The sequence below is a fragment of the Gadus macrocephalus genome, chromosome 10, assembly GCF_031168955.1.
Source record: "Gadus macrocephalus chromosome 10, ASM3116895v1".
NCBI classification, from domain to species: Eukaryota; Metazoa; Chordata; class Actinopteri; order Gadiformes; family Gadidae; genus Gadus; species Gadus macrocephalus.
In genome coordinates this window covers 12,684,304-12,709,085 of record NC_082391.1, presented here as the reverse complement: position 1 = coordinate 12,709,085, position 24,782 = coordinate 12,684,304, and the positions used below count along the sequence as shown (strand labels likewise).

General features: G+C 50.5%; 1 protein-coding gene across 1 annotated transcript; it reads right to left on the bottom strand.

Moving 5' to 3' along the window:
• Positions 1 to 11,300: 11,300 nt before the first annotated feature.
• On the bottom strand, positions 11,301 to 24,268 carry rapgef2b (Rap guanine nucleotide exchange factor 2b). Its single transcript, XM_060062389.1, has 11 exons — positions 23,886 to 24,268; positions 23,362 to 23,573; positions 22,241 to 22,364; positions 21,245 to 21,268; positions 17,571 to 17,797; positions 16,881 to 17,048; positions 16,206 to 16,355; positions 15,548 to 15,752; positions 14,760 to 15,256; positions 13,886 to 14,167; positions 11,301 to 13,577 (listed from the first exon to the last, which is right to left on the bottom strand). The coding sequence occupies exons 1-11, from the start codon at positions 24,248 to 24,250 to the stop codon at positions 13,552 to 13,554; spliced, it is 2,280 nt and encodes a 759-aa protein (XP_059918372.1). The 5' UTR covers positions 24,251 to 24,268; the 3' UTR covers positions 11,301 to 13,551.
• Positions 24,269 to 24,782: the final 514 nt, after the last annotated feature.

Genomic DNA, 24,782 nt, shown 5'->3' with positions numbered 1-24,782 from the left:
AATCAATATCGGTCGGGCCCTAGTCACTAGTGTAGATGTGGGGGGGGGGTATCTTTGGGTCACTAGTGTAGATGTGGGGGGGGGGATCTTTGGGTCACTAGTGTAGATCAACCAGTATGTCTTGTTTCCATCCCTTATGGTTTTGACTTTCTTTAGATTATCTGCAGCTCGCTCTCTGCTCTCTCTGCTGCCAGCCATCAACACTTCTCCACTGTCTGCTCCGTGTTGTCCTGCAATACTCACCACAGGAACACACTACTTCTGTCCTATATTCCACTACAGTAGACATTATTCACGCCCTTCTGAGCACATGGTCACCCTGAACCCCCGCTGCATTTAAACCTTCACCAGTGTGCTCCTCTTGTATGTAGAGAATGTAATAAAGCTGTCCACTCCAGATGACCTGTGTCCTGGTTCATGACCGCCGCACAACTAGTGTGCATATTAGAATGTACTAGTGTGTAGTAGTATGTGATAGTATGTGTAGTATGTACTAGTATATATAGTAGTATGTACTAGTATGTATAGTAAAATCTACTAGTGTGTATAGTAGTATGTACTAGTATGTATAGTAGTATGTGATAGTATGTATAGTAGTATGTATTAGTAATGTATAGTAGTATGTCCCTGACTGTGAGGCATGTCTGGAGGGGAGTGACTGAAACCATGAGGGAATATCTAATCTGCAATCTGGGATTATGAGTTGATGAATTATAATCCCAGACCCGGAAAATACGCCTCAAACTACAATAATCTGGCGTCCCATTAGGAGGGAACGTCCTCACACACTCCGTGCGGAAAGAACTTCCTCACACCAGGAGTGTCTGAAGACGTTCTCTAATCACACCAGGAGTGTGTGGAGAATATAGACGTTCACTCCGTGAACCCCAGCCAGTTCACTACAGAGCTGTGTATGGAGACATGTCGGAGAGCTCTTTGGTTGTGCTCAGCAACGTTGCGCCGTCTCCCCGCTGCCAGACGAGTCCTCCAGCTGCTGGCTGCAGATAGAGCTCCTCTCCCCAGGGCGAGAGAATCAATCACCCCAGCACACAGCACAGGCTGCTCTGTTTTCAGCTCCCTTGTATTCTTCCCCGTACAGCGGCCTGAGCTCTCACTGAGAGCTCAGGCCGAACAGAGCGGGGCGAGATCAGAATGCACCGGTCCTAATCTAGAGAACGAGAGAGAGAGAGAGAGAGAGAGAGAGAGAGAGAGAGAGAGAGAGAGAGAGAGAGAGAGAGAGAGAGAGAGAGAGAGAGAGAGAGAGAGAGAGAGAGAGAGAGAGAGAGAGAGAGAGAGAGAGAGAGAGAGAGAGAGAGAGACATTGAGAGGGGACAGGTTGCAGTGGACAGATGGGAGGTTAATAAAGCTCATCTCCTTCTTTCTCAAGCTGTCATCCCTTCGATCTGAACTCTTAATGAGCAGATCCTGCTGACCTGGAACCTGCTTAATGAATATCACGCTATCGAGCCGATTAAGATGATCTACTGATGAGGGGCAGTTCTTAAAGTATTGCTGTGGCGTCTATCCGTTCACAGCCTACTGAATACTGAGTGCACTCGCCTGACACTTGCACTTGCTAACACTGGCTAATTGTAAATTAGTCGTTAGGTCAGCATCGGTCACCGGAGCAGACGAGGTCGGCGGCGACCAATAGGAACGTGCGACAGCGAGGCTTCTGACATCATCGATCCCTCCATGACTCAACAGTCAGCTCGTTACCAAGGAGCTCGTTAAGCCAAGCGCTCCGCTGGGAATCGAACCCACAGCCTGTTGACAGCCAGCCTATCGTCCCCTCCAGAGCGAGTCCTCAGTGGGGAGGAGGGAGGAGCAGAGTCATCACATCGTTGCCCATAGATATATATACTGACTAGATATCGCCTGCTGAGCTGCGCTGTTCAGTGGAACGTATGTGTCAATGCCGCCGCCATTTTCCCGCGGGGTAACCAATCACCTGAATGAACGTTGATGGGACAGAGGTCCTTTCTCAGTCAAAATCACTCTGGATTGCAAGGCAATCTTCAAGTGAGTTGCGTTAAACGTGTGTTTGTGTTAATGTTAGTCAAAATAAAGTAAAAATACTTTTTTTTACTATCATTACACGTCTACCTATGTCAGAAACCAACCCGCTTGAAGATTGCCTCAAAGGAATGCGATTTAGAGTAATTTTGACTGGGAAAGGACCCCTGCCCCAGCTATGTTCATTCATTCAGGTGGGTGGTTACCCCGCGGCAAGATGGCGGCATTGTTGACGCATGCTTAGAAACCAAATGCGATATGACGGTAGAGGACGCCTCAGTAATAATAAGCTTACAGTACCGCTGGTTAGCGGGGCTGCTTCAGCCCTGGAGCTCACAGGGCCTGAGGTCGGTCCAACCCTTCTGGGGGGGTCTGTAGGCTCTAAGGTGTTAACGTGGGCCTCCTCTGGTTGCTATGGTTCCTACCCCTATGAGACTGTGTGGATCATACGGAGACACTGAGGAGAGGAGCAGGACACCAAGACCACCGTCTACAGTGGGTGAGTTCTGGAGACGTTAGACGGTGTCTGTATGCATGTGAATGAATGAATGAATGAATGAATGAATGAATGAATGAATGATCTTCATTGTCAATGTACAGCGAAATTTAGGAGAGCTCCCCCTGGTGCTTTAAAAGGAGAGGACAAGGATCAAATATAAACAATATACAGTATGAATAAAAACTAAACCTATTCTGTACACAATTGATAAATAAACTATAGGCTTCTGTTGCTTACTAAGTTAAAAAACATTTTGTAGGCATAAAAATAAATACAAAAAAAAAAAAAAGTTAAAGTGCAGGTGAACGCCTTGTAAACAGGCTACCCAATATTGCACAAGTTCTTAGAAAGTGATGAGGTAGATGGTCTCTGGTCTCAGGAGGTGAGGGCTAGCCTCCCCTCCTCTTCCTCCTCTTCCTAGTACAGAGAGTTCCGGTCTGGAGCGTGGCGCTCCGGGTGATGGAGGAAGAAAGGAGAACGATTCCTCAGCACCGGCTCCAACACCACCTGGTCCGTTGCCTCGCTGCCTGGCTCAGTATTGACCCGGTTCGTCTGAGAGCACTGGAGACTCGCTCCACACCTGCTCTGGAAAGAGACGCCTCGCGCATACATTTGTTCCAGGACGAACCTCTTCCACCGACAACACATTCATCATTGGCTGGCGTAAAAAAAGGTCCTTCCATCATTAATGATTTGTGTTGAAAATACCATTAAAATCAGATTAGGGAGGCGGCCAGGTGTACTGCCTTCCACCCTCTAGTTTGGAGAGGTTTTAAATCATCCATGTTCTCCTGAAAGTATACACAGTTATGACTCAGACGTTACAATAATCTGGGCTCTCACCAGAGTGTTAGCTGTTAGCTTGAAGTGATTAGCATCGGAAAAAAAAACAATCACGCTGGTTAACTTCCTCAGAGACGAGATGGGAGATGAGACTAAGAAAACACATTTGTTATTTACACTTCAGTTTCTGTGTATACGTAGCTCTCTCACACGAGCGCACACACACACACACACACACACACACACACACACACACACACACACACACACACACACACACACACACACACACACACACACACACACACACACACACACACACACACACACACACACACACACACACACACACACAGCTTACTGATGGGGAATATTAGTACAGAGTACAACTAGGAGGAGGAAGAGGAGGAGATGGGAGAGGAGGAGGAGAGGAGTAACCTCCTCCCAGTGACCTCCCACTGACCTCCCAGAGACCTCCCAGAGACCTCCCAGAGACCTCCCAGTGTCCTTTCACTCCTGGACTCATGGAGGTCACCTCCTCAGCCTCATGAGGAGAGACTTCTGGGGCTCGGGATCCCTGAGGACCTGAGGAACCAGCTGGCTCAGAGGCGGCCCAAGCAGCTTATCCTGAAGCCACTTTCAGGAGGACCGGAGGAACGCGAGGAACCCTCCCCCCCATCCAGTGGGCTTAGGGGGTGGGTTAGTATTCTGAACACTCCTCAGACCCACAGACCATAAATCTGTTCCACTGAAGGTCTGTGATATGAGACCTCGCCAGAGGGCAGAGGAGCAGTTTATCAGGAGCCCCCCCCCCCCCCCCCCGGAGTGACATATAAATCCAGGAGACACAATAAGGTCGGACGAACAAGACACAAATCTGCCAGGCGGCGGAGAACGGGGAGAAGGGAAGTATGAGAGAGGCTGTTCACAGAGAGGCCGTTCACGGAGAGGATGTTCACAGAGAGAGGCTATTCAGGGAGAGGCTGTTCACAGAGAGAGGCTGTTCAGGGAGAGGCTGTTCAGAGAGAGGCTGTTCACAGAGAGAGGCTATTCAGGGAGAGGCTGTTCACAGAGAGGGGCTGTTCAGGAAGAGGCTGTTCAGGAAGAGGCTGTTCAGAGAGAGGCTGTTCAGAGAGAGGCTGTTCACAGAGAGAGGCTATTCAGAGAGAGGCTGTTCAGGGAGAGGCTGTTCACAGAGAGAGGCTGTTCAGGGAGAGGCTGTTCAGAGAGAGGCTGTTCACAGAGAGAGGCTGTTCAGGGAGAGGCTGTTCAGAGAGAGGCTGTTCACAGAGAGAGGCTGTTCAAGGAGAGGCTGTTCAGAGAGAGGCTGTTCACAGAGAGAGGCTGTTCAGGGAGAGGCTGTTCAGAGAGAGGCTGTTCACAGAGAGAGGCTGTTCAGGGAGAGGCTGTTCAGAGAGAGGCTGTTCAGAGAGAGGCTGTTCAGGGAGAGGCTGTTCAGAGAGAGGCTGTTCACAGAGAGAGGCTGTTCAGGGAGAGGCTGTTCAGAGAGAGGCTGTTCACAGAGAGAGGCTGTTCAGGGAGAGGCTGTTCAGAGAGAGGCTGTTCAGAGAGAGGCTGTTCAGGGAGAGGCTGTTCAGGGAGAGGCTGTTCAGGGAGAGGCTGTATACAGAGAGAGGCTGTTCAGGGAGAGGCTGTTCAGGGAGAGGCTGTTCACAGAGAGAGGCTGTTCAAGGAGAGGCTTTTCACAGAGAGGCTGTTCGCTGAGAGGCTGTTTTCTGGAGAGGCTGTTCACAGAGAGGCTGTTTGAGGAAAGAGGCTGTATACAGAGAGGCTGTTCACAGAGAGAGGCTGTTCACAGAGAGGCTGTTCAAGGAGAGGCTGTTCACAGAGAGGCTGTTCACAGAGAGGCTGTATACAGAGAGGCTGTTCAGAGAGAGGCTGTTCACAGAGAGGCTGTTCAGGGAGAGGCTGTATACAGAGAGGCTGTTCACAGAGAGGCTGTTCAGAGAGAGGCTGTTCAGGAGAGGCTGTATACAGAGAGGCTGTTCACAGAGAGGCTGTTCAGAGAGAGGCTGTTCAGGAGAGGCTGTTCACAGAGTGAGGCTGTTCAGGAGAGGCTGTTCACAGAGAGGCTGTTCACAGAGAGAGGCTGTTCAGGAGAGGCTGTTCACAGAGAGGCTGTTCACAGAGAGAGGCTGTTCAGGAGAGGCTGTTCTTAGAGGCTGTTCACAGAGAGAGGCTGTTCAGGAGAGGCTGTTCACAGAGAGGCTGTTCACAGTACAACCTCATCATCTCACGCTCAGCCACACAGCGTCCAGTGGCAGCACTGATCTGGTCCCTCTGAATGGCTCCAACGGCCCTGCAGTCCAAAGCGTCAACATTCTCATATCGCCTGTCAATCAAACAGACTAGGACTTTTGTTTGATAACCAAATAATCAAACAACCGAAACAACTAATGTTGTTTCCTGAATTAGTATAGAATTAGAATCTCTACTATGTGAGATTTGAGAGATCTGCATTAATGTCATACTGCTGTCATTTAACGAGGAAAATATCCTTAAGAATTAACCCCAGTTGGTGAATTTAACCGATATAAAGGGTTCAATTACATTTATGTGTCTGTTTTCCCTCTACTTTTTTTTTTACACGTTTAAAGATAAAGAAATCGTTGGTTATGTAGAACATGTTTAGAGGATTAACATGTATGAAATATAATTTCATTATTTTAACATCTCAATTGGGTTTAATGACTGAATATTGAATGACAAAACTATCCAATGTTCTTACACTTGTGATTTTAATAGTTTTTCTTGATTGTATACACACACAAATGGAACTATGCACACAATTCTGAAAACTTGAAGCTCATGTATCAACTACAAGACTCCAGACTGCTGAACTCTAAGCACAATTACACTGTTTTCATGCATATAGAAATTCTAAATCACAAACTCTAAGCACAAATCTCATCATTTAGCACACTTGGTTCACCTGGAAACACTGGCCTTCAAAATGCTACAACTAATTACCAATAAGTCTAACTCACTTCTCAACTGTTCAAACTCAACTGGCAAAACACTTCAATCCAGTGTCAGAGCATAAAAGAGGACTCGGTGAGCGCTACTGTGTTGTATATGGTCCTCTGGCCTGATCAGGATCGGAGGTGGGATACAGACTGATTTACACGTAGATCTATTTCACCTCATTTATATTCTTAATTTTATTTTTTGTTGGCCTACGAAAGGCTTTTTATGCAGTCAGTTCAGCTGAACATTTTACTGCATTACAGTAACAAATAAATATTTGCTCTGTTACCTTTTTGTATTTGTGGACTGATTTCATCATTAAATCCCCCGAAAGACGGTCTAAACATTTTCTTACTGTAGTGTTTTTCATTTTACTTATCAGTGCAAATACTGTACTGTAATTTGGCAAAATAGGTAACATTGGTGTATTGTCAGAACAATGTTGCAGTATCAACTATAGGTTTACAATATAATTCTGGGAAGCTGGGATTGTGAGTTTAGCCCATTGGAGCTCATTGGATAGACAAATTGTATCCTATTCTGATACGATTGTGTCAATGCAATATTTATATGATATATTCACAGTATTGTATTACAATATGGCAACAGTCTTTATACTATATGTACCACCTAATTGCAACTTTAAAAAATAAAGCCATTTCTAAACAATTTTATGCATTGGAATATGTAACATGCCTCATGAAGCCAAAACATGTAAATAGTATTTTGATGGAATTGTTTTGAATTGATCACACCAGTGTTTAATTGGTGCTCTCTAAGAAATATTCATTTGATAGCTGTGTTTACTGTTTGGTGGAAAAAATCTGATTTGAGAAGAATTTGTGAGTTTTGACAAAATTATTATCGCTTCTCAGGTTTGTGTTTGGAGTTTTGAGAAATTGAGCTATAGTTTCAGAAAACGTGTCTAAAGGATTGGGAAAAACTGTAAAAGAAAAGGCAAAGTATTGTAATGTGTAGGCCTACATTATCATTGTAATAGATCATTTAAGTGCAATAGATACATTCTGGTTGCTGTGTACATACATCTACTGATGCCTCTGGACACATCATCAGTGCTGTGCCTGGGATCATCTGACGTTTTCGGGTCTTTCAACATAACACGCCCTCCTCCAGGTGACCCAGCCGGGGCTGATCAGACCTCAGCTTGTGTCCAGATGGTTAGCTAGCTACCATGACTCCATGGCTCTCCTCTTTTGAGCCACAGCCATCTTGGGGCCCTCTCTGCAGCATCGCATCATATGCATACTGGCCCTCCTCTGTCCCTCTCCCTCGATGCCCAAACTGCTGAGAGCTCTGTTCAGGGAACGGGCTGCAAAGCCCCTGCATCCAACCTCCACCGGGAGACACCTTGCTCTCCCACCAGCCTGCTGACAGACACCGACCAGTCCCGCGTACTTGGATAGCTTCCTCTCAAAGGCCTCTTCCAGGCATTCCTCCCATGGGACGGTCAGCTCCAGCAGCAGTAGTTGCTTGCTGGACTCAATTTCTAAGATGCGATTTCCTGCATTCTAGTCCATTTTAGGGTGACCTGTTGGACATTGGGCAATCCTTAATCCTTTCTAATTCATAGCCTACATTTTCAGTTGCAGGGCCTGCTCAAGACAATACTATTTAATGGAAAGGAACAATAACCACCTAACTATTGTTCTCTAGAGATATTTATGTAAACTACATTTGCAAAATTGAGACTAACTTTCAGTAGATTCAAAGTAGGATTGCAGAGATGGATTGTTTGTTTGCTTGCTTTTTTGTATTATAGAATTGGTATGCTTACTGTGCCTAGCCAACAATAGGCCCATTATTTTGTAGCGAAGAATTATCCATGCTATTGCATGTCCTCTCCACTAGATGGCAATGAATAAGCTTTAAAAAGATCCGGGGCTTTTGAAGTGAGATTCGGGGCTTCAGTCCCGAAAGCCAACCACTCCCCCCCCCCCACCAGCTCACCAATATGTGTGTCACCTTCTCCCTGATGGTCAGAATAAGTCGCCAAGTGTGTCGGTAGTGGCCTTTCAGAAATAAAGTCTGAAAGAGAGTCAATGATACGTGCACATCTGTTAATGATCTGGAATGTTTGATACTATTTTAGACACTCTGTTTATTATGTACTTTTAAGTACTTTCATTTGTTGTTAAAGCATAATGGTAATAAACAACTCAGTCGAACCAACTGAATGTTCCCGTTTCTTCAGTCCAAATCCTCCAAGCTGAGCAGATGTTCCTCCAGAGCTCTCTGTTGGTTATCCTAGCAGCACACCTGGAAGGTCCTTCCAGCCCCTTGGATCCCAGCAGGTCTCTATGGTGTCCTGCCCCCTGACGTTGGCCCAGTCTTCAGTCCCTCCCGCCGGCTCTTCCTCAACTCACTGGTGGCTTGGTGGACCATGTCAGACCTCTGGAGACATTGCCTCCCAACATGTCCACAACAACGGAATATTTTGAATTATGATTAACAAAGTACGTATATAATCGAATAGTTATGCTGATAACAGCTCATGGAAAACATCTATAGTTTGATGTGAGAGTAGAGTGTGTGTGTGTGTGTGTGTGTGTGTGTGTGTGTGTGTGTGTGTGTGTGTGTGTGCCACTGCTACAGGTTATATAGCTGCTACTCCTCCCAGCACCTGTTTCTGTCTCCTCCTCAGCTCAGAGTGGTCATGAGGAGGAGTTTGCTCCGAGGTCCAGCTGATGAAGGACAGCTCTACAAAAGCACCTCCTCCGAAACCCTCCTCCTCCTCCGCCTCCTCCTCCTCCTCCTCCTCCTCCTCCTCCTCCTCCTCCTCATTCTGTCTCCTCTCTCCTCCTCCTCAGCCTCATCATGTGAAGACTTGGCTTGGATTGAGTCAGCTCAATCATTATTATTACTCACAGAATGAAGTTGAAATGTAATCATGCAGTCTCCCCCCCCCCCCTCCCCCCCCCCTCTCTCTCTCCCTCTCTCTCCCCCCTCCCCCTTTCCCCCTCTCTCCAACCTCCCCCTCATCTGTATTCTGTTTTGTTATTCTGTTGTCGTTTCAACTCGTGGGTTATTGATGTTATTGTTAAACGGCCAGACAGTAAAAAGATCAATGATCTAATCAATATCTATATATCCTGTTAGGATATATAAGGTATTATGGGATGTTTATGTGTCATATCTAGTAAACATGTTGTGGAGAACAAGAACTGAGAGCTGACATCTTCTTCAAGAGCAGGGGCCAGAACCACTAGACCAGAGACCAGACTGGACCAGAACCACTAGAGCCCAGAGACCAAACTGGACCAGAACCACTAGAGCCCAGAGACCAGACTGGACCAGAACCACTAGAGACCAGAGACCAGCCTGGACCAGAACCACTAGAGACCAGACACCTCCACTCTGAGATGCCGTGCCCACCAGAGCCTCGACCCCCTGGCCCAGGCCCGGCGGTGGGCAAGGAGACCGCGACGTACCGCAGAGAGGAGCGATGCTGGAGTCCTGAGTCAGCAGCGCCCCCTGGTGGCCCCGCTGCTTTAGTTCATCAAATAAGGGGAGAAATACTATTATCATTGTTAATTAATTAAACTGAAAACACCGCAATAACACATGGGCTGGAGTGCATATCATAAAGCTGCTTCAGACATCCCTACCTGGTGGTTTCATGATGTTAAAATGTACCCCTGGCACTCTAATTATCTGTTCTAATTATTTAAAATTTAATTATATTTTAATCTGAATTTTATATATATGGTTGACGGCCGGATTAAACGATGGGCCGGATTTGGCCCGCGGGCCGGAGTTTGCCAACCCGAAGAGTGCCCTCCCCCATTTTGAATGGCTGGTCCGGTAGTAAATTTCCCATTCATTTTCTAAAATTGTTATATAAAGAGTTTAAGCGTTCAACCAAGCCAATTGTTCGTCAAGGTAGTCCTGAGCATAATGGCGCATTTCCACAGAAGGGTGCGGGTCGGTTCAGTCTGCAAAAAGTGCAGCATTTGATTCAGGGCAAAAATAAATTGCAAAGGCAAAGGTAGAAGATTGTGTACATTATTTTGTGCACGTGGGAAGGAACTACTCATCCCATAAACCATTGCAAATTTTCACGGCAAGCAATGGAGTTCAGTTTAGCCATCAACGACTTGACTTTCACGGGTGCGGGGGACTAAGGGGATGGAGACAGGAAGTGGAGAACAGAAAGTGGAGAACAGAAGTGGAGAACAGAAAGCGGATAACAGGGAGTGGATAACAAGGCCCCAGGAACAGTGCATACTTCCGCAATCCACCAGTGCTCAGCGACCAAGCCTGGTATTGCAGCTGTTTAAGCAGGCTGTGGACGGGTCCCTCGATTCAAGGGGCCCAGAAGTAGATATCTCCGTTTACTCCAATACAAGTGGGGAACAGGAATGTGTCTCCGCAAAAAATGCCTGGATATCAATCAAAGGCTCATAATTATCTTTATACCATGTACCAATAAAATGTAAGTTTCCCTTTTCAAAACCCCTCCTCAAGCGTTTTATTAGCCATTTTATTAATTTTTTCTTCTCGTGTCCAAGGTTTTTCTTTTTACTTAACATGAATGACGTTGATGGTTTTTAGTCACTGTGTTGACTTTTTATCACTTCCAAGTCGCCAAGGGATGTGTAGACAGATCTCTCCCTTACGATGCTAACAATGCTAGACAACGAGAATATTTCTGCATCCGGCAGATGCAGAAATATTATCACTTCCAATTCGCCGAGGGATGTATAGACAGATCTCTCCCTTACGATGCTACAATGCTAACAATGCTAGACAACGAGAATATTTCTGCATCCGGCATGTCATGAACTAGGGCGTGGCTGGCTCCCACGATGAAGCAAATTTCTCCTTGATGTTGCCCTGCGCCATTGAGTAGTTTTCATAGTACGAATAGGCGCCATTTTTTAATTTGCTGTCCTTTCTTTAATAGGTCCATGGTGGATAAGAGGGCATGGATAACAGGAAGTGGCTAACAGGAAGTAGAGAAGAGGAAGTCGTGAACAGGAAGTGTGAGGCGGTGGCTTCTTAACGCAGTATTTATTGATCTCCAGCGTTCCACTGGAGGTTGAGGCATAAACAGTACATTTGAACAAAAATAGAACCAATATTTACAATTATTGTATTAAAAATACAAAAAAAACAACAGATACATACTTCATCAACTGTCTTTTTAAAAGACATACATGTGGAAGTATCAAGAGAAATGATGCGGGGGACAGTTAAATGTACATCGTCTTTGACATCAGTCATTAAACACACTTCTACCACTAGGCTGACGAGCTGTGATCTACGCCTGATAAGAGCTGGGACAGATTAGAGCTTGGACTGATTTGAGTGGGACTGGTTAGAGTGGGACTATGCAGAGATTAGAGTGGGACTATGCAGAGATTAGAGTGGAAATCGACTAGAGTGAGATTAGAGTGGGACTATGCAGAGATTAGAGTGAGATTAGATTAGAGTGGGACTAGATTAGAGTGGACTTTCAGAGATTAGAGCTGGGAACACATTGGGATCAGTGATGGGATTAATCTGGAATTAGCACTGAGAATTTGATTGGTTGATCACTTGGATTATCATATTAAGGGATTCTTTTAGGGATTAGCGGTGGGTCTGTGGAGGGATTAGCATTGTTATTAGCACTAGGATTATGAGGGTATTAGCTTTGAGATTAGCATTGGCAGTATGAAAGGGTTAGCATTGGATAGGTTTTGGGTCTATGAAGGGATCAGCATTAGGGTATTGATCGGATAAGAATTGGGATTAGCATTGGGGTATTGAAAGGATTAGCATTGGGATTAGCATTGGGGTATTGACAGGATTAGCAGTGGGATTGAGTGAGGATTAGCAGTGGGAATAGCAGTGGGATTAGCATTTGGGATTATCATAGGATATTGAAGGGATTATCAATGGGATTAGCAGTAGGACTAGCATGGGGATTAGCAGTGGGATTAGCATGGGGATAATGTAGGGATGACCGCTCAACCGGCGCCTGCGCTCTCCTTGTTGTGCAACTTGTTTATCGAACGGGTGCTAATATACACATGATCTCACCACGGTTTACAAACGCATCATTTTACCCACAATCCATCGGCAGCCATTACAAAAAATGACAATAACAAAGTCAGAGAATTAATCCAAAACCTTTGAGAGCTTCCTTCAGGAAACTCTTCTTCTTCTTCATCTACCGGAGCCTCCGACGCTGGTCAATGTGACCGGCGGCCGAGGGGTCAGCGGGGGTCACCGCAGTGGTCAACAGGGGTCGCCTGGGGTCATCAGGGGTCACCGCTGGTTCACCTCAGAGGTCATCGAGGGGTCAGCGACCCTTAAGACAAGGACCGGGTTGAGGACCAGGACCGGGTTGAGGGCCAGGACCCTGAAGACCAGGACCGGGTTTAGGGCCAGGACCCTGAAGTCCAGGACCGGGGCGAGGACCAGGACCTGGTTGAGGACCAGGACCCTGAAGACCAGGACCGGGGTGAGGACCAGGACCGGGTTGAGGACCAGGACCCTGAAGACCAGGACCGGGTGAGGACCAGGACCGGGTGCAGAGGCGCAGTAACGCGACTCTGTGCTTTGACCTTCATCAGTCGATTAAAAACATTGAGTTTGGAACAGCGTTGGATCACGCTGACCTCTGACCTCACGCTGACCTCTGACCTCACGCTGCTGTGCTGAAAGTGCCATTTGATCCGTGGTTGTGGTCCAGTGTGTGCGTTTTAATCTGTGTGCGTGTGCTATTGTGTATGTTGATGTGTGTTGATGTGTGTTGATGTGTGCGTGTGTGTATGTGTTTTTGTAATAATACTGGTCTGGTGTTGGGAGGGGGGGGGGTGTCTCTCAGAGTCCAAGAAGAGAGACAAGCCGAGGGGGACGGGACAGGAAGTAAGACAGGAAGTTGGGTTTTGTTCTCGTACTAAAACACAAAGTGCAGATGAGGCTCAACACGTCAGTTCAATTTATTCAGCGTCCGTCGCCGATGGCAACAGTCGGTTGTGTCCGTTACTAATGGCAACCAGGGCTCCCACTCTCTAACAGGAAGCCTCCCTCTCTCTAACAGGAAGTCTCCGTCCAAAGTGCCAGAAGTCCGTCGTCTTCACAGTAGAGATGCTTTAAGGCAGGGGGCGGGGCCGGCGGCAGCTCCACCAATCAGAGGCCGCAGGCACGTACGTAACTGATGATGAGTCTATTGGTCCTTCTACACGTCAGTCTCTCTGACCCCGCCCCTTTCTACTGGGCGGAGCCTCTCATCACTGCAGGAAGACCCGCCCCCTTCAGACTGCAGACACCTGTTCATCGTCTGAGAGAGAGAGAGAGAGAGAGACAGAGACAGAGACAGAGAGAGAGAGTTAACATTAGTCTCTAAGGCCACCGTCTCATACGGAACATCTAGTTCATTCCATGCAGGAGCTCTACGGACAGGAGGGAGACAGAGGAGGTGTGAGGATCACTGGTCTGGTAACCGTGGGGACAGCCCACGTACACCCCGGGGATGTGATGGGGGTTGTAGTTCGGTGGGGCTACGGGGGAGTTGTAGTTTTCTAGCATGCAGGGTCGTGACCCCCGGACCTCCCTGACCTCTCACCTCTGGGCCTCACTAAGACTCACCCTCCTCCTCCTCCTCCGGGCGGGGGGGGCCGTGGGCGGGGCCGTGGGGGGGGCCGCGGGGGGGCCGGTGCTGCAGGTCAGGTGACTGCGTGACCATGCGGGAGCGCTGCAGCGCCGTGCTGTAGTCGGGGGGCCGGCGGCTGCAGGGGGGCCCGGCCGTCGTCGTGGCAACGGGGGCGCTAGGGGCGGCAGGGGGCGGGGGGTCCGGCAGGTCGGCGGCGGTCAGCGCCGTGTAGCCCGGGGGGGTGGGGGGGGGCTCCCGGTAACGCCCGTCCTTCCTCGCTACGACAACCGGACGCAGAGCAACACGGGTCAGTTCAGCACACACACACACACACACACACACACACACACACACACACACACACACACACACACACACACACACACACACACACACACACACACACACACACACACACACACACACACACACACACACACAACCCCTATCTATATAGCTGTATGGATGTAGGCTGACCACAGTAGGACTACAGTATGTACAGTAGGACTACAGTAGGACTACAGTATGTAAAGTAGGACTACAGTAGAACTACAGTAGGGTGCGGTAGGACTACAGCTGGTGCAGTAGGACTACAGTAGGACTACAGTAGAACTACAGTAAGGTGCAGTAGGACTACAGTATGTACGGTAGGAGTCCTACCGTACATACTGTAGTCCTACTGCACCTTACTGTAGTTCTACTGTAGTCCTACCGTACATACTGTAGTCCTACTGTAGTCCTACAGTAGGACTACAGTATGTACGGTAGGACTACAGTAGAACTACAGTAGGGTGCGGTAGGACTACAGTAGGCCTACAGTAAGGTGCAGTAGGACTACAGTAGGGTGCGGTAGGACTCTGCGGGCCTCACCCAGCAGCCCCTTGCCCCCCGTGGTGACGGGCGAGGGTGTGGCGCGGTGCTTTGCGTCCTCCGAGCCGGTGGAGGTGATGCTGCTGGTCTCCCCGTCGGCGTTCACCTCCTTCCCGCCCCTCCTCTTGATGGTGCCCGTGTCCCCCTCCGACTCCTCCCCCCAGTAGGCCGCCGAGGAGGAGGACGAGGAGCTGGCCGACGCCCAGCTGCCGCGGGTCTGGGCGGCCCACAGCCCGGCTGGGACCCCGCCCCCCCCGCCCACCACGCCGCCGCCCCCCGCCACGAAGGCCAGCGTCTCCCAACAGCGGCCCTGCATGGTCTGGATGTTGTCATGGGAGCCCGAGGAGCAGGAGGTCCAGGAGCCACGCCCGCTGTCGGCCGCGTCCAGGGACACCCGGTCGCCCTGGTCCCCCGTCAGCTCCTCACTGCTGGGGGAGGACAGCACCGTGGGCCCCCCCGCGTACAGGGAGCGGCAGTCCTGCATGGAGGAGTAGGAGCTGGGGAGGGGGGGAGGAGAGAGGTCAACTCAAAGAGATGAAAGAGGAAAGCTTCAGTACAGCACTGAGCCTTGTGTGTGTGTGTGTGTGTACAAGTGTGTGCCCGTGCGTGTGTGTGTGTGTGCTTCTGCATATGTGTGTTTGTGCCCGTGCGTGTGTCCGTGCGTGTGTCAGTGTTTGTGTGTGTGTGTGTGTCTGTGTGCCCATGTCCTTGTTTGTGTGTGTATGTGCTTCTGCATGTGTGTGTCCGTGTGTGTGTTTGTGTGTGTCCGTGTGTGTGTGTGCTCCTACCCCAGGCTGTACTGGTCCGGGTCGGTGGTGGCCCGTCTCTCCAGCCGGGCCCCGCCCCCCCCCAGGGCCGGGTCGGCCCCCCCAGAGCTCCGCTGCCTCCGCTGCTCCTGCATGTCGAAGGAGGAGGTGCTGAGGAGGCTGGAACGGGAGGAGACGTCGCTGTGGACACCGCTCTCTGCGTAGCTCTCACCTCCTCTGGACACACCTGGGGAGGAGGAGGTAGAGGAGGAGGAGGAGGGGAGAGGAGGCGAGAGGAGGAGAGGAGGAGAGAGAGAGGAGGAGGAGGAGAAAGGAGGGGAGAGGAGGAGGTGGAGTAGAGACAGGAGTAGGAGGAGGAGGGGAGAGAAGGAGAAGAGAGGAGGAGGTGGAGGTGGAGGGGAGAGGAGGAGGAGCAGAAGGTAAGATAATGAGGGAGGAGGATGTGGGGGAGGGAAAAATTTATGTCAACGTGGATAATGTACTGAGAGACACACTTCTCCAAGGAATGGATTTGCATCCATCAACTGGCCTGAACAGGCCTGAATTGTGTTTCCGTTTCGCAAAAAAGCAACTCTAATATTAATCGTAGGTACAACTTTGTCGGCTCTTGCCTGCGATCAAATCAGTCAACCATCACAATGGGGTGTCCTTGTGGTGATCACCATGGAGACGGTCTTACCCTTCTTGGGGGAGCTCTGCGGGGAGGTGGGCGGAGAAGAGAGCTGGGAGGAGGTGTTGGACACCGTGTCCTCTTGGGGTCTCCTCTGTCTGTCGGTCCCCTCCTCCGACAGAGACAAGATCTTCTTCAGGGAGTGAGGAGAGCTGGTGCCTGTGGAGTAGGGTGCAGTGTTACACACGGCCACCAGGTGGCGGCAGAGTGCAGTGTTACACACAGCCACCAGGTGGCGGCAGAGTGCAGTGTTACACACGGCCACCAGGTAGCAGCAGAGTGCTGTGCTACACACGGCCACCAGGTGGCAGCAGAGTGCTGTGCTACACACGGCCACCAGGTGGCAGCAGAGTGCAGTGTTACACACGGCCACCAGGTGGCAGCAGAGTGTAGTGTTACACACGGCCACCAGGTGGCGGCAGAGTGCAGTGTTACAAACGGCCACCAGGTGGCAGAAGAGTGCTGTGCTACACACGGCCACCAGGTGGCAGCAGAGTGCTGTGCTACACACGGCCACCAGGTGGCAGCAGAGTGCAGTGTGGCGGCAGAGTGCAGTGTTACACACGGCGACCAGGTGGCAGCAGTCTAGTGTTACACACGGCCACCAGGTAGCAGCAGAGTGCAGTGGTACACACGGCCACCAGGTGGCAGCAGAGTGCAGTGTAGTGACCCTCCAGGTCTCACCGAAGGGGGGCAGGTCCTTCACTGGGACTTTCTTGCGGGAAGGGTAGAGGGCCACGGCGGGGACCTGCAGGCCGGGGCCCCCCCGCGCTAGCTGCCCGCGCTGCTGGCTAGCCGCCCGCGCCACCACCGGAGACGTGTCTGACCGTCGCCCGCTCGGGATCTTAGGGACTGAGAGAGAGACATTAGCCATTAGCAGTTAGCAGTTAGCAGGATCTTAGGAACTGAGAGAGAGCAGTTAGTTGTAAGCTGTTAGCATATGGCAGGTTCTAGTCTGAGGTTCTAGACTGTGAGGTTCTAGTGAGGTTCTAGTGTGAGGTTCTAGCGTGTGAGGTTCTAGTTTGTGAGGTTCTAGTGAAGTTCGAGTGAGGTTCTAGTGTGTGAGGTTCTAGAGTGTGAGGTTCTAGTGTGTGAGGTTCTAGTGTGTGAGGTACTAGTGTGTGAGGTTCTAGTGTGTGTGGTTCCAGTGTGTGAGGTTCTAGTGTAAGGTTCTATTGCGAGGTTCTAGTTTGAGGATATAGTGTCTGAGGTTCTAGTGAATTTCTAGTGAGGTTCTAGTTTGAAGTTCTAGTGTGTGAGGTTCTAGTTTGAAGTTCTAGTGTGTGAGGTTCTAGTTTGAAGTTCTAGTGTGTGAGGTTCTAGTTTAAGGTTCTAGTGTGTGAGGTTCTAGCGCGGTTCCAGCGGGGGACTCACGGGTGCAGACGGAGGGCTCGCACTGGAGGGACAGGGCCTGTAGGCTGTCCTCGCTGTCGTCCAGCCGCAGGTGGGCCAGGTACTGCTTCACCTTGCGGGCCATCTGCGCGTCCTCGTACAGCTTCTTGGCGTTCAGGAAGGAGCTGCGCCGCACACGCTTCTTATGGCCGCCGGCCTGACTGACGTCCAGCACCGCCGCGTTGGCACTGCCCTGGCTCAGAGACCTGCTTATACACACACGGACACCGCACGCACACACACAGAGAACACACACACACACCGCACGCACACACACAGTGTGCACACACACACCGCACGCACACACAGAGAACATACACACACACACGCCGCACGCATACACACACAGAGAACATACACACCGCACAAACAAACATTCACACAAACACGCACACACACAATACAAACAGACATTCACACACACACACACGGAACACAAAAATGGAACACACAAACGCACACACACAGGTCGTACACACACCACCATAATAAAAGATGCATCCCCATACAAACACAATGCACATTTGCAGACGCACAGACGACAGAAACACAAAAGAGACAAGATAAATATGCAGTTTTATATTCAGCCTCCTGTGTGTGTGTGTGTGTGTGTGTGTGTGTGTGTGTGTGTGTGTGTGTGTGTGTGTGTGTGTGTGTGTGTGTGTGTGTGTGTGTAAAAACAGCAACATACAATGACATGCAGAGAGGAACTTGTGACATTCCAGGCATTGGCAGCAGGTTAAAGGGTTGAGGTCGGTTAGCCAATAGGAGAGCAGGATGTGGAGTCACATGATCTGCTTTAGAGTTCAGCTCTCAGTTAAACACCAGCTGAACTTGGTTCTATTGTAAACCAATGGATGCAAACTGCTTGTTCTAAACATCTGGTCACACGGCTGCTGCATGCATCAGATTATTCAAACAAACCAATCAGCCATTAGTCACTCTCCAGTAAGAGGTCCAACCATCAGACAGATGCACCTCTCAAACCAACAGCATCCACAGGTAGAGTGAGAGTACAGTACAGCAGATATACAGTAGTCTCTAATGTAGAGTACAGTAGATATACAGTAGTCTCTACAGCAGAGTACAGTACAGTAGATATTAGGGGTGTGACGAGATCTCGTGCTACGAGATCTCGCGAGATTAAACTCAACGATATTACCCGTCGCGTTAAAAATCTGTCTCGCGAGATTTGTGAGCTATCCAAACTTCTATTTGTGGCCTGTAGGGGCAGTAATGCGCCTTTGATACGTCTAGCCTGCCAGAACCTTACGAAGGAGAAGGAAAAGAAGAAGAGGAGAAGGAGGGGAAGCAGGGGAAGCAGCCATAGGCAGTCAGAATGACGTCCAAAAATACCCGTATTACCGTCGAAGATGCCCCCGCCACTTTTAAATCATTTGTTTGGCAGCATTTTGGGTACCCGGCGGAAATGATGAATGGCAGTAGAGTGACTGATAAGACACGGACAATACCAAATTGTCAGTGACATACTTGGTCAGACTCTGTTTGCACTATTTGCACTCTGTATTGACGGAATAGAACTTTGATTTGGTTTTGCAGATAATATTGTTCGCACTTGAAAAAAATAGAATTATTTAATTTAATTTATTTTACTTTAGTTTTCAATTTTAGTTTTAGTTTCAATTTAATGCATGTAAAGAGTTATAATAAAACATTTCAAAATGCATGTGCAACTCGGTTAAATAAAAGTCTGTTGGTCCAGTCATATATTTTGTCATTGTTGTTTTCTTAAAATCTCGTCTCTTCTCGTTCTCGTGAACCGAATATCGTGTCTCGTCTCGTGAGCTGAGTGTATTGTCACACCCCTAGTAGATATTCAGTAGTCTTTAATGTAGAGTACAGTACAGTAGATATACAGTAGTCTACAGTACAGTAGAGTGGATATACAGTAGTCTCTACAGTACAGTAGATATACAGTAGTCTCTACAGTACAGTACAGTAGAAATACAGTAGGGGTGTACGGTATAAACGGTGCTGAAGGTATACCGGTGTGAATTTGCGCTATGGTATGGATTTTGACGTTACCTCGGGACCGGTAGACAATGTTGTGTGTAACGTGTAACAAAGTAAGTAATGCGTTAATACAGTTCCCTAACTACTTTTTCAAGTAAAAAGTACATAGTTCCTTTTTCAATTCGGCACCACGTTACTTTTCCCAGGGACAGATTGACAGCGATACTGCCTTCTCAGGCAGTATGCTATTGCGCAAGAACGAAGGCGCGCAGCAAGCGCTCCTGCGTGCTTGCGCAATAGTCCCTTCACAAGCTCTCATTCCACAACGTATGAGACAGACGCTGGTGGCGTGAAGCCGTCTCTGCAATCAGACATTGCTTCCGCAGGCATTTTGAAAGCCAGTCCTTACAACAAAATGCCAGTGGTGGAACGAGATGACAAACGTTGTCACTGTTTACCTGTGTGGACATGGTTCCCTTTCAAAATGTCGATAGAAAGGGCTTTAAAGAGATGGTCAAAACACTCATTACATGCCCGCACACACTTCAGCCAAATTGAGATGCCAAAACTATACGGCAAGGTCCGCAAGCAAGTGGAGAAACAAATCCATACTATTAAACATTAGTGTTTTTCAGAGATGGAAGTAACTTGAGAATAGATTTTAATTGTTTTTTTATGCGGTTTTGCTGCCTTTCCAGTATTTTACCCCTTCAGAGGCATTTATATCGAAATTAGAAGATAAAGTTAACATACCGTGATATAATACCGTTACCGTCTATTCCTCAAATCATACCGTGATATACATTTTAGTCCATACCGTACAGCCCTAATATACAGTAGTCTCTAATGTAGAGTACAGTACAGTAGATATACAGTAGTCTCTACAGTAGAGTAGATAAACAGTAGTCTCTACAGTATAGAGCAGTAGAGTAGATATACAATAGTCTCTACAGTACAGTACAGTAGATATACAGTAGTCTCTACAGTACAGTAAAGTAGATATACAGTAATCTCTACAGTACAGTACAGTAGATATACAGTAGTCTCTACAGTATAGAGCAGTAGAGTACATATACAGCAGTCTCTACAGTACAGTACAGGGGTGCCCACACTTTTTCCGGCTTGGGAGCTACTTTCAAAATGAGCAGGTCAAAATTATCTACCTACATAAAAAAATACTAAACAAATATTTGTTCATATATACTGAGTATATATTCTGACGAATTGGACTAAATGGAGTCAGCCAGGGTTTCATAGTCCGGACAGTAGCTGCTGGTAGCTTGTCTCAAGCAGGCTCCAAATGACCATCAGTGATGGTGGAACGGCATTTTGATTAATAATCTTCATTTGGGAAAAGGCTGAATGGCGTAAATAAGGAGAGCCAGATAATGTTGAGGAGGTGGCACATGTCCTCATGGTTGGATAATTAAATTCCCAAATTATCAATGAGCCCTGGACTGATCGACCGGTCGACATTGACCTGCGTATTGGGCACCCCTGGTTTCAGATGCAGCTGTCTGATTGGTGGAGCTTATTATGGCAAGAGTGACATAATGTTAGGGTGACGAATCAAAGGCAAGCGCTGAAGGAAGTAGCAGAAATCAAGGCCATGGAGAGGTCAGCGGTTAAAGGGGACAGGTCAGAGGATAAAGGTCAGAGGTTAAAGGGCGCTGAAGACTTACCCTAAACTCCTCCACTTCTTCTTCCTACAGGAAGTCACCACAGAGAAGCAGCAGCAGGAAGAGAGGAATGAAGGGAGAGAGAGAGAGAGAGAGAGAGAGAGAGAGAGAGAGAGAGAGAGAGAGAGAGAGAGAGAAAGAGAGAGAGGAAGTGTAAGAGAGTGTGTTGGAGAGACAGAGAGAGAGAGAGAGAGAGAGAGAGAGAGAGAGAGAGAGAGAGAGAGAGAGAGAGAGAGAGAGAGAGTGTGGTAGAGAAAGAAAGAGAGAGAGGAAGTGTAAGAGAGAGTGTGTTGGAGAGAGAGAGAGAGAGAGAGAGAGAGAGAGAGAGAGAGAGAGAGAGAGAGAGAGAGAGAGAGAGGAGAGAGAGAGAGAGAGAGAGAGAGAGAGAGAGAGAGAGAGAGAGAGAGAGTGTGTGAGAGAGAGACAGAAAGAGGGACAGAGAGAGTGTCAGAGAGTCAGAGAGAGTGAGAGTGTGTGGGAGAGAGAGAAGACAAGCTTAGGACAGGACAGATCACCAAGATCACCAAAGAGAAGCAGTAACCAATCACATGAGGAGCAGAGGGATCACATGACCACAGAACCAGGAAGAGGACTTCACATGACCCACAGACCCAGAGAGAGGATATGATTGGACAAACACGTAGGCCAACAGCAACACACGTTAGACAGACAGAGTGGGAGGAGCCGGTCGCTAAGGAAATCGTCAAGGAGACGGCTGCTGAAGTAGAGGCGTGGACTTGTTGAGCTGAACCAGTGATGCTAGCGAGGCGGACCAGTAGGGTTGCTGCACATGGTACAGAACAAATACAGGAACCGGGCCATGGGGAACCTGGTTCTAGAGGAGACCTGGTCCTGGTTCTGTTCTAGAGGAGACCTGGTCCTGGTTCTGTTCTAGAGGAGACCTGGTCCTGGTTCTAGAGGAGCCCTGATGCTGGTTCTAGAGGAGACCAGGTTCTAGAGGAGCCCTGGTTCTAGGGGGTACCTGGTTCTAGAGGGTACCTGGTTCTGAACATGAGGGCGGGGTCCATGTTGACGGAGGCCATGCGGCCCACATGCCGGATCTCCTTGGCGATCATCCTCATCTTCTCAAAGTTGATGAGCCCGTCCACCTTGGAGTCGTTCCCTGGGGACAGACGGCAAGTCAGGAGGACGTCCGCACGCCGCTATGCATTGTGGGAGGGGGAGGTGAGGAGGAGTAGGAGGGGAGGAGCAGTAGGAGGTGAAGAGGGGTAGGAGGGTGGGGTGTAGGGGGTGGGGCTAGGAGGGTGGGGCTAGGAGGGTGGGGGTAGGAGGATGGTGTCTAGGGGGTCGGGCTAGGAGGGTGGGGGTAGGAGGACGGTGTAGAAGGGTGGGGGTAGGAGGGTTTGGGTAGGAGGGCTGGAACGTAGGGGGTGGGGTCGGAGGGTGGAGTGTAGGGGGTGGGGGTAGGAGGGTGGAGTGTAGGGGGTGGGGGTAGGAGGGTGGAGTGTAGGGGGTGGGGGTAGGAGGGTGGAGTGTAGGGGGTGGGGGTAGGAGGGTGGAGTGTAGGGGGTGGGGGTAGGAGGGTGGGGTCTAGGGGGTGGGGGTAGGAGGGTGGGGGTAGGTGGGTGGGGTGGTGGAGGGTGGGGGTAGGAGGGTGGTGTCTAGGGGGTGGGGGTCTAGGCGGCAGGGTCTAGGGGGTGGGGGTCTAGGGGGTGGGGGGGTCTAGGGGCGGGGTCTAGGGGGCGGGGATATAGGCGGCGGGGTCTAGGGGGTGGGGGTCTAGGGGGTGGGGGTCTAGGGGCGGGGTCTAGGGGGCGGGGGTCTAGGGCGTGGGGGGTCTAGGGGGTGGGGGTCTAGGGGGTGGGGGTCAAGGGGGTGGGGGTCTAGGCGGCGGGGTCTAGGGGGTGGGGGTCTAGGGGGTGGGTGTCTAGGCGGCGGGGTCTAGGGGTGAGGGTCTAGGGGTGAGGGTCTAGGGGGTGGGGGTCTAGGCGGCGGGGTCTAGGGGTTGGGGGTCTAGGGGTTGGGGGTCTAGGGGGCGGGGTCTAGGGGGCGGGGTCTAGGGGGCGGGGTCTAGGGGGCGGGGTCTAGGGGGCGGGGTCTAGGGGGCGGGGTCTAGGGGGTGGGGGTCTAGGGGGCGGGGTCTAGGGGGCGGGGTCTACCTTCGTGGAGGAAGGTGAGGTCCTTCTTGATGACAGGGAACAGCGGTATGATGGGAGGCTGCAGGTTCTGGTTGTTGAGCACGTTGCGGTACTTGGCCATGTTCCTGGACGGGTCGAACAGGTCCTGCAGGTCCCCGAACAGCTTCTCGTACTTGCTGGGCAGCTTCTCCCAGGTCCCCCGCAGCCGGGACACCGGGGCCAGGTTCAGACCGCTGGGAGGGCAGAGGGCAGAGGTCAGAGGTCAGAGGGGACAGAGGAGCGAGGCTACAGGTAGACGTGGGTTCATATGGTCCAGTGGTGGAAGAACAAGAGATCCTGAGCTGGGAATCAAACTGCTGGGTGAAGCCCCCACATATCCCAAGACCCCACACCAGACCCCCCCAAAGACCCCCAGACCGGACCGTCACAGACCCCCTGACCCCCCCCAAGACCCCCAGACCAGACCAACCCCACAGACCCCCCAGACCCCCCCCCCCCCCCCCCCAGACCAGACCGGGCCCCCCCGCCGGCCCCCTGAGGCTCACCTGATGATGGCGAACATGGAGTTGAAGTTCTTGCAGTCGCGGCAGTGCAGGGCGATCTTGATGAAGTGCTTGACGGTCTTCATCCTCTTGAGCTGGTGGGGCTCCCGCGTCACCTCGCTGGCCACCCAGAAGGTCTCCTGGTTGATGGCGTCCTCGAAGCGCTTCAGGGCGGCGGGGCCGGGCCGCGAGCGCAGCTTGTAGAGGTCGTCGATGTACTCGGTGGGCTCGATGGCGCAGAACAGCGTGAAGGCGCGCATGCTGAGCTGCGTGGCCACCTCCACCGTGCTGAGCTGCAGCAGGCAGATCTGGCCCTCCCGCAGGAGGTCCTGGGCGTCCTCGTCCGAGCACAGCGTCTCCGTCTCCATGTTGCTCTTCAGGTAGTACCTGGGGGGGGGGGGGGTTACCACGGACACGGGGGAGGGGTTACCGCGGGGACGGGGGAAGGCTGGCTGCAGATCGAATCAAACTTTGTTTATGCACGCTTTTTTACTGCAGAACAAGTGAAACAACTCAGAAGGGAGAGGGGGAGTCAGAGAGGGGGAGTCAAGAGGGAGAGGGGGAGTCAGAGAGGGGGAGTCAGAGAGGGGGAGTCAAGAGGGAGAGGGGGAGTCAGAGAGGGGGAGTCAGAGATGGGGAGTCAGAGAGGGGGAGTCAGAGAGGGGGAGTCAGAGATGGGGAGTCAGGAGCGAGAGGGGGAGTCAGAGAGGGGGAGTCGGAGAGGGGGAGTCAGAGAGGGAGAGGGGGACTCAGAGAGGGGGAGTCAGGAGGGTGAGGGGGACTCAGAGAGGGGGAGTCAGAGAGGGGGAGTCAGGAGGGAGAGGGGGAGACAGGAGGGAGAGTCAGGAGGGAGAGTCAGGAGGGAGAGGGGGTGTGCGGGGGAGTGTGCGGGGGAGTGTG

What these genes read in the sequence shown, in the direction of transcription:
- rapgef2b (XM_060062389.1), bottom strand. Translation starts at nt 24,250, where the DNA reads ATGGAGACGGAGACGCTGTGCTCGGACGAGGACGCCCAGGACCTCCTG. An exon ending in AAGAAGTGGAGGAGTTTAGG is followed by an intron (nt 17,798 to 21,244) that starts GTAAGTCTTCAG and finishes TGTGTGTATAAG; the next exon opens with CAGGTCTCTGAGCCAGGGCA. An exon ending in CGAGCCCTCCGTCTGCACCC is followed by an intron (nt 17,049 to 17,570) that starts GTGAGTCCCCCG and finishes TCTCTCTCTCAG; the next exon opens with TCCCTAAGATCCCGAGCGGG.